Source organism: Aquila chrysaetos, chromosome 10, assembly GCF_900496995.4.
Source record: "Aquila chrysaetos chrysaetos chromosome 10, bAquChr1.4, whole genome shotgun sequence".
Lineage (NCBI taxonomy): Eukaryota > Metazoa > Chordata > Aves > Accipitriformes > Accipitridae > Aquila > Aquila chrysaetos.
Genome location: NC_044013.1, coordinates 18,098,859 through 18,114,898, shown reverse-complemented (window position 1 = coordinate 18,114,898; position 16,040 = coordinate 18,098,859). Strand labels below are relative to the sequence as shown.

Below are 16,040 nucleotides of genomic sequence, written 5' to 3'. Positions count from 1 at the left end.
CTTTTTTGGGACGCATTTGGATGCAAGCTAGCAAAGCAGTCTGTTCAGAGTCCTCTGTGTTCACAACCTACTATTTCTGCTGCCCGACTCTCAAAATGTTTTTCATTGCATATAAAAGTGGAAATAAACTTAATATAGCTTTAAGAAAAGCAGGGGCATCTACACTGGCCTTATGCTATGATCACAGGCTATTAAAAGCCTGGACAGCACTGGTCCAGGGATTACAATATAAGGCTAGTTCCCAGTACCTCATTTTCTGCTGACAAAATCTTTATCCCTGGAAAAGCAGCCCATCCATGAGGTATGATCTTTAAAAGATAACACACTGCTGGGTCTTCCATTAGCTCTCCAAGCTCGAGTCACATACGGATTTTCTTGATAGGTTTTTTTAATACTCATTTACTTATACCTGATCCAGTAAGTTTGGAAAAGTTACATCTTTTGTGCCTATACACAAAATTTTCATCTAGAAATCGACATGCTTTGTACTAGGTGTAATTATCAGTTAAAGGTATCCTTTCTTTTGTGACTCGTGTTACTTGTAAAACCTATTTTTTATGCATCTCTATTTATTTAAGCGTAACCACATTAAAAGGGAAAATAAGATGTGCTACCTAGACTGGTGCAGCTAAAGTCACATAACTATGTTTACACAAACAGGGGATGGGAGACCAGTGTCATACCAAGTTACTACCAGCAAGCTGTGTACTTAAATAAATAATAACTGAATTCAGCTTTTATGGTACAGGATTAAAGGCTGTATTTATTGATAGCTCTGTATTTCTCCTCCAATATGTTGTGGTCAAATACTGGATGCTAGAAAGGAGCATAACTCCTTTTTCCTCCCCTGCAAGTTTCCAGACAAAGAAACTTACAGTAGCATTTCTCCAGGATAGTTTCTAGCAACCTGCAGCCTCTGACACAGGAAGCCCCTACACTTCTACGTTTGCCATTAATGGCTATCTATCTGAGGGTTTTTATTTCAGGGACTTGACATGACCCCTTTTTCAACTTACGTAAACTTTTGGCATGAACAACATCAAATGCTATGATTTGCATAGACTAACTGTTACAAAAACACTTACATCCTTTTTGTCTAAAACCTGTCACCTGGTATCTTCCCTTAATGTCTCTTAACTTTAATAAGCAGCTGCATTTCCTATTAGAATAGAGATGTTCTAATTTTCCAAGTTTCTGATACATCTATTCTGTCTGAATGCTTGTTTAAGTATTCTGGTTCCTTTTTTTTCCTTTTTCTTAAGACCTACAGCATTTATATAGAAGGACCATTTACACTAGATACATTTTTCCTGTTCAGGTGCCTGATCTTTTCAATGTAATATTTAACTTTTTCCTTTTTATCTGAAGACTCTGTTTTTCTTTACTCCAACTTCAGAAATGTCATTCCCACTATGCTGCTGGGCACCCATCTGCCTTCTCACACTCTAAACAAAACTTGCCCAATAACCTTTTTGTTTTACATGTGAGAAATTTCATTCTGTTTTGGCTAGATAAAGCCTGTTCTTGCATAGGAAAAAACTTAGAAGACACAAACCTCATGATGCTAAATCCCCCCTATATGTACCATCTTTCCATGCAATTATTTTCTTTTGGAAGATCCTCTGTAAATACAATTTTAATAGCTAATGTTGTGAGCTTATCTGTTCATTGGACTTTCTAACATCACCTGCTGTTGCATCATAAATACTGACCAACCAATGCTTTTTATAAACGTTATTTGGGAGAAGAAAGGAAAATGGAAGCCCATACAACAGTGGGTTATTAACTGAGGTTGAAACCAAGTGAAGGGCAAGCACTCAAGTTGACCAGTAATGGGGTTAGGCAGCGCAAATGCTCTCCAATAAACTACAGAATTTGAGTTCTCCAAACTGAGTCACCACTGTTGCCAACTACCTTATTTAGCAGATCACTGTAACAGTGGTTTAAACACTAGCAGTTTCTGGCACTGTTTATTTATGTACTGTCACTGCCACTCATCAGTTGCACAAATAATAACCACAGTGGAAAGCTTGTTTAGTTTGGGTTAATTGTTGTACACTTAATGATCTCCAGATGACAGTAATATTGAAGCTGGGTTATATAAACTGAAATATCAACATTAAATAAATTTGGTGTGCTCATTTTGAGGAGTAGTGTTTTCTTACAGTTTGAGATTGTAGAAGCGTGTTACACTTCTCTAGTTCCCAAATGCCAGTTTAATGTCCAACAACTTCAAAGCAGCAGTCTGAAGTTTCAGTATGAAATCATTCAACTTTTTAATGACTTCAAACCTAAATATAGAGCACTGTTTAAAAGTGCAGTAAGAACTCTATAGTATGCCTATAAAATAAGGGTATAGTTAAGCTAAACCAATATTGATCTTAAAATTCCCAACTTGCTGAACTGCAGTGCTGCTGGGAGTATTCCAAAAGTTTTGCCACAGAATGCATTGCACGCCAAGTCCAATTTTCTAAAAAAATTCAACTTTTAATAGTAGTGCTTTTTTGCATGTTGGTGTTTAGGTTACTAGAGACTGTCTATTTTTGCTTTATGTTAATTGACTTGAAGTTCAATATGGGATTAGTATACCACAGAGTGAAATCTGTAACCTACACTATTAAAGCAAAGCCAGCTATTTTCAGCTAATAAACTAGTTGTGATCCAATTAACAGTTAACATAACAGTACCTCATACTTTCAGCCATATTTTCACAGGATGAAGAGCGTAAGCACCCCTAAGTACATACGTGGAAGATTTCCAGATTATACTAAGAGTGCAACTATAGCAGTTTGCTTACAAAGACAGTATTTCAGATTTCTATGTAATTTCCCTCCCTTTTTTCCTTCAAAGAGCTAGGTGCAACCTTTTTCCTATTCAAAGTCACTTCCAAAGTTGTTGTTATTACCTCTAGGATGTTACTTATGTTACATGGATCACCTTGTGTTTCTGACTAAATACATCTATGGCGTATTAGGAATAAGAATTCAGAAGCACTACCACATGGCTTCATTAAAAGCTAGTGCTGTCCTAGTATATAATTTCATTCAGTTATTTCTCCTGTGCAGTGAATGCTCTTTGAAATGGCAATCTGAAGTGCCTTTTACAACAGTGAAAGTCAGCCTGTTTTAACTAGTGGTTGTAAAGCAATGTTGATAAACTTATTCCTATTACTGCTGCAGTTGCATTAAATATTAAAAACAAAACAAAACAGCCCCCTGAAGTGACAGTAGCAAATTTAAATACATAATTACTTTTAGTAAACTAGAAAAATTTCTCTCATTTGTTCAAAGAAAAGTTCCAGACCACAAAGAAAATAAAATTCTAAAAATTGATTCCACAAACACTCACTTATCACTTGATATGCTGCAGTCTATAACTGTTCTTTTGCTAGTGTTGACTATTAAGAAAGGCAGCTGTATTGTTGAGTTCAAAGCTGGAGGGCCTTGATTTTGTTGTTCATTTTGCTGATTTCTTTGTACCAAGTTTTTGAATGCTATTTGCTGAAGAAAGAAAGAAAGAAAAACGATCACTGGCCATGAAAGAGAAGACATCAGTGTTTCCAGGAAGTGGAACTTCCTAGCTCTTATTTACCAACTCTCAATACTTCCAGTAATTTTCTGCCAAAAAGTAAGCGGCCTGACTTCCTCTTTGCACTAGTGAAGCTCACCAGGAACAGAAGTTAAACACAAATTTTTCACACATATCCTAATGGCTATGCCCCCCTCATAGTCCCTGGAGCAGAAACAAGAAAGGAGCAATAAAGCTTGAGGGAGAATGGTTCCCCATTTCTTTTGAAAAGGCACTGGAGTCAGAGGTCTTCTCTGTTATTTTACATGCATAATTACCTCAAACTAGGAGCTAGTTACACTGAAGCAAAAGTTAACAGAAATTACAGCATTCCCCCCCTTCCCATGATCCATATTCTCTTCCCCTTCTCATCCATCACCCCCTTTTCTCTCTCAAAAGAGTAAGTGTTGAAATTCTCCTCTGAAAGTTTTTAAACAGGTGCCATTCGTGACACCACTTGCTCTCTCCTGAATTCTTATATCTGACTGCATATGTATGAAAATGTGTGGGTTTAGGAAATGTTATTTGAGGGATTGGAAGTCAGTGTACTTACCCACTTTGAGGCACTACTTAGTCCACTCAAGGTGAAGATGGGTAGACAGAATCCCAAAGGACTGATAAACCATTTGACAATGAACGTAATCAAGGAAATAATGACAGTTGTAGATAGTAAGGGAGTGCAACTCTGTCATTTTCAGACTAATAGTTAAGAAGGCCTGAGTTGCCTTATTTTCACCGGGTTAATTTCATGTTACTCTTAGAGAAGCTGCTAATTTATTAGGTTAGATAGATAGAATCAGAATTGTGCCCTAAGTAGAGAAACAGGGTTTGGTGATGAGAAAAGGAGAAGCATCAGATATTTAAAAGTTTCTGTGGATATCTAATTACATGAAAATTGTATCACTATAGTTAGACCATGAAAAAAAATACAGCCTTATTGTCTGTAACCTCATAAAAAAGTTTGATTACATTTAAATTACTGAAAGTCTGCACAGACCAAACCACTTAAGAATGCTGATAAGTGTATTTATAAAATGTTCCTTTATAAGCAAAGAGACGGATTTGAAATGTACTTCTGCAATCAAAGCCAAAATTCAAGTCATCTCAAAGGTGCACCTCGGAATGTAAAAGAGCTGGATTTGCCAGCCTTCCATTGTTAGGATCCAGAAATGTCTATCTCCCCCAGAACAACTCTGTACATATTTACACAAGTTCAGTTGTAAATATCATAGCTTAGAACCAAAGAGAAATTTTCCAGTAAGAACTACTCAGAGAAGGTAACTCTGGGGGGGCTTGGAGTCAACCAAGGGGACTTGTGAGTTGTTCCCATTCCCACTAACGTTGACAAGCTTCAGCAGAACACTTACAAAAGCTTGTGGCATGCAGATGCAGCATGCAGTTTTACAATAGCTAAAAATGAACCAGAAAGTGAGGGTAAGAGGTCCCCCTACTAGAATCCAGAAAGGTCACAAGTGTGAAGCTTTTCTCCCTAGTATATCATAGCTGCTAAATAAATCTAGAAAGAACTTCAGAAGTTCTAACATGTTGGATTTGCACTTGATAATTTCATTTATAGAAAAAATAATTAAAATTAAATATACCTGCAGCAGCAGTTCTTGTAGTTGGGCTCGCTTCTGTTTTATCCTTTCAATCCGCTTCTGTTTTTCTATCTTAAAATACAAATGTAAATGCATCAAGATAATTACTTTGTTACCTTGTCTGTTCCACTGTGCCAAACTGAACAGGCTTTAGAGCTATACCAGTGTGCTAGCACCGTTACAAAAATCCGTACTTTCTTTGTAAATGGTGGAGAATTCCATGGCATGGTAAGTAAATTTTGCACAAGTCTTTTCAGCCCTACCCGTTTGCCATGTATTTTCTTCTTTTTCAGACTTATCACATGGTCACAGGAGTTTCTCCATAAAACAGGTCTGACAAACTGTAATTTCTTTCTTTGTCAACAATTTTAACTTCCGTAAAGAATCCATTATTACAAGAGACCATATTATTTCCCCACCCATTCCTCCTCTTCTGTACTGTGCATTGAGCGCCGATGAGCACCAAACTAAACGTTTGCTTGAGAGGGTGCTTTGGGTTTGGGGGTTATTTCCCTCCTGCCTTCCGCTTTTTTGGAATTGTGCATGTCCCTTCCATTGTTCTAGCTGCAAGCTACTAGACATAAATGTGTGGAGACTGGGCTCAGGATCATCACCTGCATCTTTCCAGTGATCTCCACTTTTTGTTTGGACCACTCACTTGAGACTTGATTAAACTAACAAGATTTCAGCAACAAAAAGGGGGTAGAGGTAACCTTTTCTACATGAGCGCAGAATCCATTTCTTGCAACAGTTTTTTTAGTGCCAGGTTATGGGGCAAAGCTATCCTCAACCTAAGTATGCAGTGTTTGGGACAGCGATAGTACTGGATGCCTACTGACACTGCAGATACAACCAACAGTATTTTAAATAGTGTTCTGGGGGAACACTAAAGAATTGGACAGTAGTCATCATGTTTAAAAGGTATTTTTCCTCATCATCCTGTTGGTGCCAGCACTGTATCACTCCTCCCCAAAATACTAAAACCTTAAATTACCTTTTCATTCAACCACTGAAACTAAATGATGCAGTCTTTTAAAACTTAGCTGCACTAAACCCCCTATTTTATTTACAATGTTGCTTTGTGGTGGTTCCCCACACACAGACTTTAATGTTTTAAATGCTTCCTTCAGAACACAGTAGATTACTTTCTTTTCTGGGACAAATATGTAACTCTTAAAACCAATAAACAATACAGATAGTATTTAGACACGGTTTCTACATAACAAGCTTTTTTGTACTGATTTCTCATTTTTGTACTGGTAATCTTATTATGGAATTACACTGTAAGAAGAGTTGGCTGTTTATACAGCTTCAAAAGCAAAATTAATTCTGATTTTCACACCGTGAAAATGCAGCTTTATTTTCTGTTCTTTTCTATCATGTCACAGGAAGCAACATTTTAAGAAAATATGCCTGGCTTCCATTTTGTGCATATGTAATTAGAGCCTGAAACAGTGAATAGCATACGACACAATGAAATTCAAGTTCCGCATTTGTAACAATAACCTATGCTGAAGATAATGCATTCAGGTGAATGCATGTAAAATGTAGATTTATCCATGATTTAAAAAAAAAAAAAAAAAAAAAGAATCCTGGAGTATAATGATTGAGCATATGCATACTCCTTGGGGGGATGTATTTTCCAAGTTGCTGTAATGGACAAGGATAGTAAAAGCTTTTTTCCTACCACATCTAGAAAGACAACTGATGTAAATGAACCTGCACAAAATAAATTGTTCTGTACTAGAGAGGGACCCCACCTGGCTTTTAAGATACTTAGTGTCACAAGTATCACAAATACAATACGTATTAAGGTGTATTTACAGACAGTTATTACATCACTCTCTAGTAAGTACAGTAACTTGTGCTTTTTATTTATAGAGCATTTGGCCTGAAGGACAAGCAACATTTGTGCATGTAAGTTCTGGCATCCCTGCAAAAACACGGTAACTCCTAACCTGCTGGAAAAATAATGGAAATAACCAAGACGTAAAACTTCTTTTTTTTCCTTGCCAGTTCATAGCTAGTATTTGACATCCTAGCAGGAATTATTTTTCAATTTCATTTCCTTTGAATGGCATTTCCAAATACAGACATTAATAGCAAATTCATCTCCTTTCAAATGTATACCATTTTGTAAGCATAACTGCACTATAAATTCTTTTGACTTTCTTCTGGTTAATTCAGGCTACTACAGACTTTGATCTTAAAAGTAATCCCTGATTTAATCAATGTCCATTTTTGTAAGGTAAACAAGTTTGTTTTTTTTAAACTTCATGTAATGTATACTAAATAAAACTGAACTAAGCGTACATAAACGTGTCCTTTCACAGTCTTCAAGTATCAAAAGTTGTATTTTCATTGTGTGCAAGAATCAAAACCAGTCTGGTTCAAATTGAGAAAAAACCCCTTCTTCTAAAGTAGAGCAGGTCTATTATCACAACCTGTGAACTATATAGAATTTCCCATCTACCTCACCTTACCTCTAGATTCTGACATTCCTGAGCTGAGTTTGTAGGAAGGCCAATCCATCTGATTTCCTTCTTCTCCTTTGAAATTATGTTCATTGCCATCAGGACATTAAGGGCATCGTAAACTCTCCGTCTAATATTTTTCTGATCATAAGCCTGCTAAGGAAACAATGCAGCATTAATTACAACAAAAGAATTCAAAAAGGAGAAAAAGACTGCACACATCCTTCATAGATATGTAGAAAATAAAAAGCCAAAATGGCAGTTCAGAGTGGTATTAAAACATGATGCCTTCATCTGTGCTACTCCCTGGATACCACATGAGCATGTTTGGTTGCACATGGAAGCTTCAGGCCTGCTTGAAGCCTCTGTGCAGCAGATTCCAATCACGGCAAGTCTGTTACAGTTGAAAAGCCTGGCAAGACCACATATGGTGGGTACAAGAGTAGCCTTTTTTTAAAGAGAATTCTTCTGGCAGACTTCTCTATTTTGTTTGTAATTTAGTGGGAGTTCAATTCTTCATTTTAATTCTATATTTTTAATTTTCAGAGGTTAATTATTTATATTTGGGAAGTAGTTAAGTGAAGGAGAGTATGGAGTGTGGCAGGACAGTGCAGGAACAGAAGGGACAGAATTCCATGATAAACCAGACAATTTTGTAATGGTATAACAAATTTCAACACATATTTGCTTACCGAATCTGTAGCTAGGTGGCTGTTAGAATTTGTGAATTCTGATACCAGCTCATCAGCAACTTCATTGTATGAAGTTGTTCCTTTACGTTGAACTTTTTCACATACTTTCATTGAAAAATGCCTCAGACCCTTCCCATTTTTATCTCCTTTTTTGCTTCTCTTACTGGAAGGAGAAAAGTAATTAATTTAATACATTGAGTGGTAATAAGCTACTTTGCTACACAGCAAAAGGTCTACCTTTTGCAACAGGAATCAGAACTCATGACATTATGTACTACCTAAAAGAAAAATAAAACTGTTCAGCTTTTTTGAATCAGTTTGTCGCTTCTTACAAGTTGGCAAAAAAAGTACACTGGAGCCCTTTCCCCTTTCCCAGTGATTTCTACATTGATAGTATTTGAACACATGCTACTGGGCAGATGCTTAAAAAACTGGATTTGTAATTCATCTCCAGGTAGTTTCACAAAAGCAACCAAAAAAGGGGGAAAACCTCACAGGGTGTTTATGTGCCTGGAAGCCAGATTTAAAGGAACCCTCGTGTTTGTGCTTAAAATAGAAAGGCTCAGACATCCTTATTTACAATACAGCAGAAGATACCTTAATTCTCCTAATGACCAAAGTTTAATATCTGTGCCATCATAGTTAAGACTGAGATACAAGAATCTCTTTTGTGGAGAGTAAGTACATATTCATTGGGTTTTATGGTGCCAAATTAATAACTGGCCACTGTCAGGGTTATTTTCCATTCACTTTCTTCCTCCTGAAAAGCAAGAGCTTAGATAATGATAATGGAAAAAACAGGAGCAATTGGTTTTATCACACAAACTAGATTTGGATGCGTATTTCAACAGAAGCCTTTAAAAAGCTCAGCTGTGGTGCTGTGTGTTTGGTTTGTTTTTTTAATTACAGTTTTACAAGTTGGTTTGATTATGTTTCAGGGAGATCTATTATTTTACAGAAAAAGGCCTAGTTCTGTCAAGAGTAACAAGCTAAGGAAAACATTAAAATACATGTTTTAATAAAAGCATTCTTATGCTTTTCAAAATTTTGCATTTAAGAAATTTTGTATTTAAGAAAACAGAACACTGGAAAGAAGGACAGAAGTAAAGGAAGAGTGGAAAGGAATACCAGAAGATTTAAAAAAACCCAACACTCCTAATCCCTACGCAGTTATTCAATGTGAGAAACCCCCAGTAGGTAAACAAATATCACCACCCTGAATGCATTCAAAGAAGTTTTGGAAGCAAAGGAAAAGATCATCTGTTTACAAGTATTTGTCACATTGAAAACTAGAACAGTCCTGTTTCTGAAGATGTGTTTTGTTTGTTTTTCACAACTCCCAGTATCATCTGTTAACAGCAAATGTATTTATCAGGAAGTGATAAAGCAAAGAGTAATGAATTAGAACTATGAGGAATAAATAACACACAGCATGGCTTTCATATGGAGGAGTGAAAACTGCTTGAAGTGGGAAGTGGACACCCATCTCTCTGAAGGGCAGATCCGAAGAAGTAAACCAGGTATGACTGTATACATAAAATACGCGTTCAGTAATACTCACCTTTCTGAAAAATCTGATTCTATGAATTCTCGAGTCCGCTTTCTGTCCCTAAGAAAAGACAATTCAAACTTAGATGAAAATAACGTTATATACTTAGACCAACAAAATCAATGTATTTGCGGCCTAGCTGGGTACTGATGTTTGCTGTTACCTGTATACCGAAAGGGGAAAATGGCACACACACAGCTTGACAAAATTTGAGAGAAGGTGGCTAGGACTTTGGGGGTGGTCTGAGCTCAGTGCCAGGCAAGTTCTGTTCCCAATTCTACCATGCTTTGCCCATATGATTTTAGGGAATTCACTTCATTTGGAACTATAGGAAGTACTGACATGAGCTACATAACCGAATCCCGTCAAAAAGGAGAAGCTGGGCTCCTTTGAACCTTCCTATTTAAAATTCCTCCATGTGGAAGAAAAATGCCTTTAAATAGCACATCCTATATTTTCAGGCCATTGAATGTTTTGGTACCTTTAAACAAAAAACAAGGTAAAACACTAAACATGTTCACGTTAGAGCTGATGCATACAGAGCTGAAGAGAGATACTCTGAAGAAGTAGCTGACATGAATTTTGCATAGGAGTAGCAGTTGCCAATCATCGCTGGTTTCCTTATCATACTGTTTATTAGCTACAGCAAGCAGACTGCAGAAGTTGTACTCCAAACTTGTCTTTTATTCTTGCAGCTGATACAATGCACATTGCTCAAGAACTATCAGTAAATTACTTCACATTGTTAAGCCTGCAGGTTCAAAACCAGGTCTCACAGCAGATACTTAGGCAGCTAGAAACCTGACAACGTTATGAAGGGAGCTGAACAAAAATGATGGACTTGAAGGTATGTGCCGTGAAAGCCTGCGTGTATTTGGTTGTGCGATCCAGAACCCATCAGCAGACGTCTTCCTCGGCAGCAACAGCGGGATTTTTGTCTTTGGCAATCCCTGTCCATGGTGCTTAACCGCTCACACTGCGCAACTGGGGGTCCGAGTGCAGTGGAGCTGGGGCAGGGGGCTGGAATGGCAGGGAATGGAGAGCTGTCCCCTGGTCTGTAAGCCAGGCTGCCAGAGGTTGTATGGAGCCCTGAGAATGAATATGCTCTTGTCTCATTTGATTTTGGAAACAATTTGAAACCTGTGAAGAGGAGTAAACAATGGGTAAAGCAAGTAGTCTGGACTTGCAATCCTCTGGAACCATCTTCAGCAAGGGCTCACCGCTTAGGTTCTGCAATACCACAGACCCTTCCTCACCTCTGTTCTTCAGAGGAAAATATGACCTATTGTATGGACTTCTGCAGGGATCAATATTGATTGGTCAGTCTGGAGAACATCTTGCTCCTTTTTATCAGCAAAACAATAGTTGGGCTCAATAGAAATACTGTGTCTAGATTTTGACTGTATACAAACAGAAGGATGGTGCTTCTCTGGGAATCTCCATCAAGTGCATTTGGATGAAGCTTAAGAAAGCTAATGGGCATTGATTCTTTGGTTTAGCAAGCTGTGAACAGACACTATACTATAGCTTTTCCCTCCTCTGGGTACTGAAAGAACTTCAGCCTGGCCTCCACATTTCACAAAATTTGCAGAAACAAGGTAATCTTTGACAACTCCTTTTTCAAATCAGAACTAAGTGGATTCAAAAGGTATTTTGAAGAGATAAACAGATACTCAGAAAAAAATCAAGCTTAAAAACTGCTCAGCTGGGCATGCAGCTTATTGACTGTATGGTAGGAATATAACGACTGGGAAGTGCAAGCCTCTGACAGTCCTTGCTTACAGCATAGAAAGAAGAAAGTCAAGGCACAAACAAGTACTATACTGTCATTTCTGCCATGTCCTAGATGCTCCATTTTCCCACCTCTAAAGCTGGAAAGGTACTACTGACTTTCATCACCTGTTTAGAAAAAATTAACCCAGATACAGAAATAAATTACTTTTTAATTTTCAGAGGCAAAGCACTACATCTGTCTTGAGACAGATAAATTCAGCAGTATGGGGATTAAAAAAAAAAAAAAATTAAAAAAAAAAATATCATGAAATACTGTAAAGACCAGATTTCCTTAGAAGAGATGAAGATAGTCATGTTACTTTGGAGTACCTCAGAACCCCATGAAAACCTGTTTCTACTGTAAAATAGTAATAAAAATACAACATTGATTACATTCAAAATTTTTCATTAAGAGCTTTATTCTTAAATGCCTCTTGAAGTGTTTTTGACAGTCTCTCCTCCTGTTGGCACCTGCTGATATGCTCAACAGCAAAGCTACTTGGATATCCCATGAACTTATGAAAAAAATAAAGGCTTCTTTTAACAGGACTCACAAATTTGTGACTTTCCATTTTCACAAAGAAACAGACAGTGAAGTGACTGGTGCTTGTAATTCTGCATTCACATGCTCCAGACATCGAAAGTGCGTAATAGGCTGAAGAGCATACTCCTTTTTAGTTGTGCAAGAACTAGAAGCCATAAGCCAACATACAGAAACATCAGTATAAATAAAGGAAAACATCAGAACAGATCGTCAAACATCTTTAAATAAAACAAAAATCTTACCCTGGGACCCAGCCAGAAGCTTCCGTTATGTGTGTCTGGGTGACCATTGTTGGAGCTGGGTTATATGGACTCCCAATCAGAACACTCCCTGAATTGGCCAGTCTTTGTGATGTGCTTATGATCTATGAAAATCAGAAATAAAAACCACAGATCTCTTAAGAAAACAGAGGTTACCACAGCGCAAAATCCATCCTAAGCATGGTACTAAGAAAAAAAATAATAATTCTGTACCAGATGCAAGCTGCAGTCAAAATATACAGAACAGATGTCATCAGAAGACCTTCATACATGAAAGCAATTACAGTGCTGCTAAGTTTTCTACTAATTGTACCATATTACTGTATAATTCATGTGGACAAGATCTAGACAAATAGAAATAATTACTAGGTATGGCAGATAGACCTGTACCTATATACAACTAGTTGTTTGTTTGAGAGTATGTCTAGACAATTTCTTGATCACTGTAATCAATCAATAAAGCCTCCTTTGCAATGGATTTGTCTCTTGCAATCATCTGTCTTTGGTACCAAAGACAATCTGAGCTGCAGGCAAAGTATTCCCTGCAGTTTCTAGCATTCACAAGATCTCAAGACATTCTAGCAAGCTAATAATACAACATTGTACCTATGGTATTACATGTAAAGTCTGTACAGTATAGATAGAATTTAAATTTGTTCAAACATGGTGAAATTGTATGTACAATAGTTGTTAACACTGAGACACTTGGTCTCAACTCTGAAATCACATCTAAGTTCATCCTTTAAAGTAGGTCATCAGAAGAATTTAGGTTGTATTTAAAAATGAAACAGTGTTAATTAGTCTTTAAAATAAAACACATTTTAAATTATTTTGATTCCAGTATGGTAAGATTCATACCAAAGCTTCATGGACAATGCTTTTTACTCATATATCTTATTTTGCTTTTTTGAACTGTATTTTACTTTACTCCATTTGTTGGTGACGTTTTGAGTATCTGCTGTATTAAACTTTGTAGTTTCCTTTACTACTTAACATACCCAACACCCATGTTAAGTATACAGCAGATACTTTGGTATCCATCAATATTGTTTAAACAAGTAGAAAAAAACAGTATCTGAAGAATTTACCATTTCCTTAGCTCACTGAGCATTACTTCACGTCCCTCTTGACACCACGCCGTGATTGCATGTATGTATTTTTCATCTCAAAGACATAAATTTATTTATTTTTGCAAGTGGATAGCTTGACAGAAACAAGTGAAAACAGAAATTTAAGGAAAACCAAAACACAGGTACAAGTTAGGTATTTACTGGTTGATACTGGAGAACAAAAGATCCCTGGCTGGCTGCTTTACACACTGCATGCAGCCACAGGAAAGGTATCAACTTACTGCTGCATTGGCTTGAAGTCAGAAACATTTTGTGATAGAATGATTAATTTTTAAAAGCTTGCTTAAGGTCAGCACTGGTGTAACACCAGTATGTAAGTGAGAATCAGTAACGCATTATTTCAATTAAACATCAATCCAATCCAATAACTTTTTATACCAATTTCTTGCAACACTATAAATAACATTTATTTGCAGTAAGCATGTGGTTCTGCCAGCATATGGCAGACACATGCCATAGAGAAAAGATTTTAAATATTTTGCATACTGAAATGCGTTTCACCACATTCCACCCTCTATGAGGTTTCACGTTGCTCTATTGATGTCTTGTAAATCACAGACTAAATGTGTCATAAAGAGTATTTTATGTTCGATCGCCTCATAATTTTCTTGTGACAACCTCATAATAAACTGAGGGGGCAAAATCACTTCCAGGTGTTTCCAAGACTGACCTGTTCGGTATCTTTCTATCCCTTGGTGCCATCTTGTGGAGACAGACACCAGCAGCACACTCTCCTGAGAGCCCCTTCCCCACAGCAGCCACGCCGTGTTTGATGGGCACTTAGAGGCAGTAGTTGCACAACCACCAAAAATCCACCTGTCTACAGCTTACTGTTAAAGCTGTAAGTTCTTGGATGCAGGGACACAGATGTCATGGGTATACAAATCAGTATTGTTTCAGTGTCACTTTTAAATTTACTATTGAATGTTTGCTTTCACAGAAAACGCTACACTGTATTTTCAGAGTACTAATTCCATCTTAACAGCAAACATATTTCCAGTGTGCCTGAAGTAATCACATAAATTCAGATACCAGATAGCATAAAACAGAAAAAGAGAACCTCACCCTAATTTAGCAAATAGACCATCTGTAGGACGTTAAATCCCTGTAATTAAGCACTAACATTTTATCAATAATACTTAATGCTGTTAAACTTACACCTACAGACTGAATCTAAAGAAACTATAACACACACCCATACACAAGAATCCAGCCTGCAAATTGTGCTGATTTCACCATATGCACAGCCGTACCCCAAGGGATTCAGACCAACAGTCACCGTTCAGCCAACAGCCCACTCCCCGGATCCTGGGGGCAGTGTGCTGGTTTGAAGGACCTGGAGCAGCCCCAAGGGCTGTAACCTACAGCGGTTAAATAAAACTAAAAACCCCTCATGGCAGCAGGATGTTGCTAACACAGGTGAGATGCCAAAGGAGCGCTAACATTCCCACTGTTAAGAACTTGTGAACATTCTCTTTTGAACGGTCTGGCACACGACACAGCCAAATGCGGGATGTCTTAGGAGGCCTGTGTTAATGGCTATTTAATAAGAAAATGTTTTCTTAATATAGATCTATCCTTGCAAAGCAGCAGAATAAAATAATTTTAAAAATTAAATAATTTAAAAATAAGAATAAAAATAAATGAAATAAAATGTGTGTCTCGCACCACGCAGTAGCCTTTGCAACTTCTACCTGCTGTAGAACCTAAACTATAACTGGGGTTCATTTAAACCAAAAGCAGGGCCTTGAGCAGTCACTCCTAAGAGTAGGAACTGCATTAACTGACTGCTCTCCCCTGTTCTTGGCTATTATTTATTGCACTCACAAAATACATCTTTTGTAGTAGAACTATTCCAGTGAAACGCTACAGGGCACATGCTCCAGCAATACTTGCATCAGTACCAATGCACGGAGGAACACTGTTCTCTGGTGGGCAGCATGTGGCTAGTACTTCAGATGGAGAGCTCTGCACAGTGGGGAATGCAGCTGGGGGGGGGCGGGGGGGCTGGCTGTAATGCTTGTGCCCATCTGTCCAGCTGCGCTAACAGCCATTGAAGAACAGTAGTAACTGCTGATGTGAAAAAGACCCAACACAATTATCTATAAAACACATCAAATGATTCTTGTACTCAGGCTAAGTGCTTGGCAAGTAGGCATCAGGTTACTAGAAACAGTTCACTGTATTGCCTATTTAGTTCTCTGGCCACCAGAAACCCAAAAATTTTTCTCAAAACCAGATCCAGGATCCCTGAAACAGCAACATATGTTCATATACAGTTATTATTGACAGGAAAAGACAGTTTTAAGAAGAACAGTTTTAACAAGTTAAAACTCTAGCGACACATCCAAGACATTTATTCTGGCAATGCTGGAGATTTACTGGTGAGAACACGACTCAAAATATTCAAAGAGTGTCAATAATGTTCTTAATGAGATTTTTTTCTTAATATA

At 37.5% G+C, this 16,040-nt stretch overlaps 1 protein-coding gene and 1 long non-coding RNA gene across 15 annotated transcripts in view; one reads left to right on the top strand and one right to left on the bottom strand.

Moving 5' to 3' along the window:
* TFDP2 (transcription factor Dp-2) overlaps positions 1-16,040 on the bottom strand; it is a 64,097-nt gene that overhangs the window by 15,382 nt on the left and 32,675 nt on the right. For 12 of the 13 annotated variants that reach the window (XR_005933336.1, XR_005933337.1, XM_030027878.2 and 9 more), the window contains 6 exons: positions 12,440-12,561; positions 9,893-9,940; positions 8,332-8,494; positions 7,649-7,795; positions 5,169-5,237; positions 3,349-3,500 (listed from right to left, as the gene is read on the bottom strand). Coding sequence is in view for 11 of the 13 variants with exons in the window: in XM_030027878.2 (XP_029883738.1) it covers positions 3,349-3,500; positions 5,169-5,237; positions 7,649-7,795; positions 8,332-8,494; positions 9,893-9,940; positions 12,440-12,561 (701 nt within the window). In the remaining 2 variants the exon portion in view is untranslated. The remainder of the gene's footprint in view (positions 1-3,348; positions 3,501-5,168; positions 5,238-7,648; positions 7,796-8,331; positions 8,495-9,892; positions 9,941-12,439; positions 12,562-16,040) is intronic. The other variant, XM_030027882.2, reaches the window with a different exon arrangement.
* On the top strand, positions 3,500-12,933 carry LOC115347030. Of its 2 annotated transcripts, XR_003925349.2 has the most exons (4): positions 3,500-5,496; positions 7,047-7,082; positions 9,675-9,851; positions 10,638-12,933. It is a non-coding gene; the product is annotated as an uncharacterized LOC115347030 (long non-coding RNA). The 2 variants fall into 2 exon arrangements; XR_005933338.1 differs by having other exon boundaries at positions 3,500-7,082.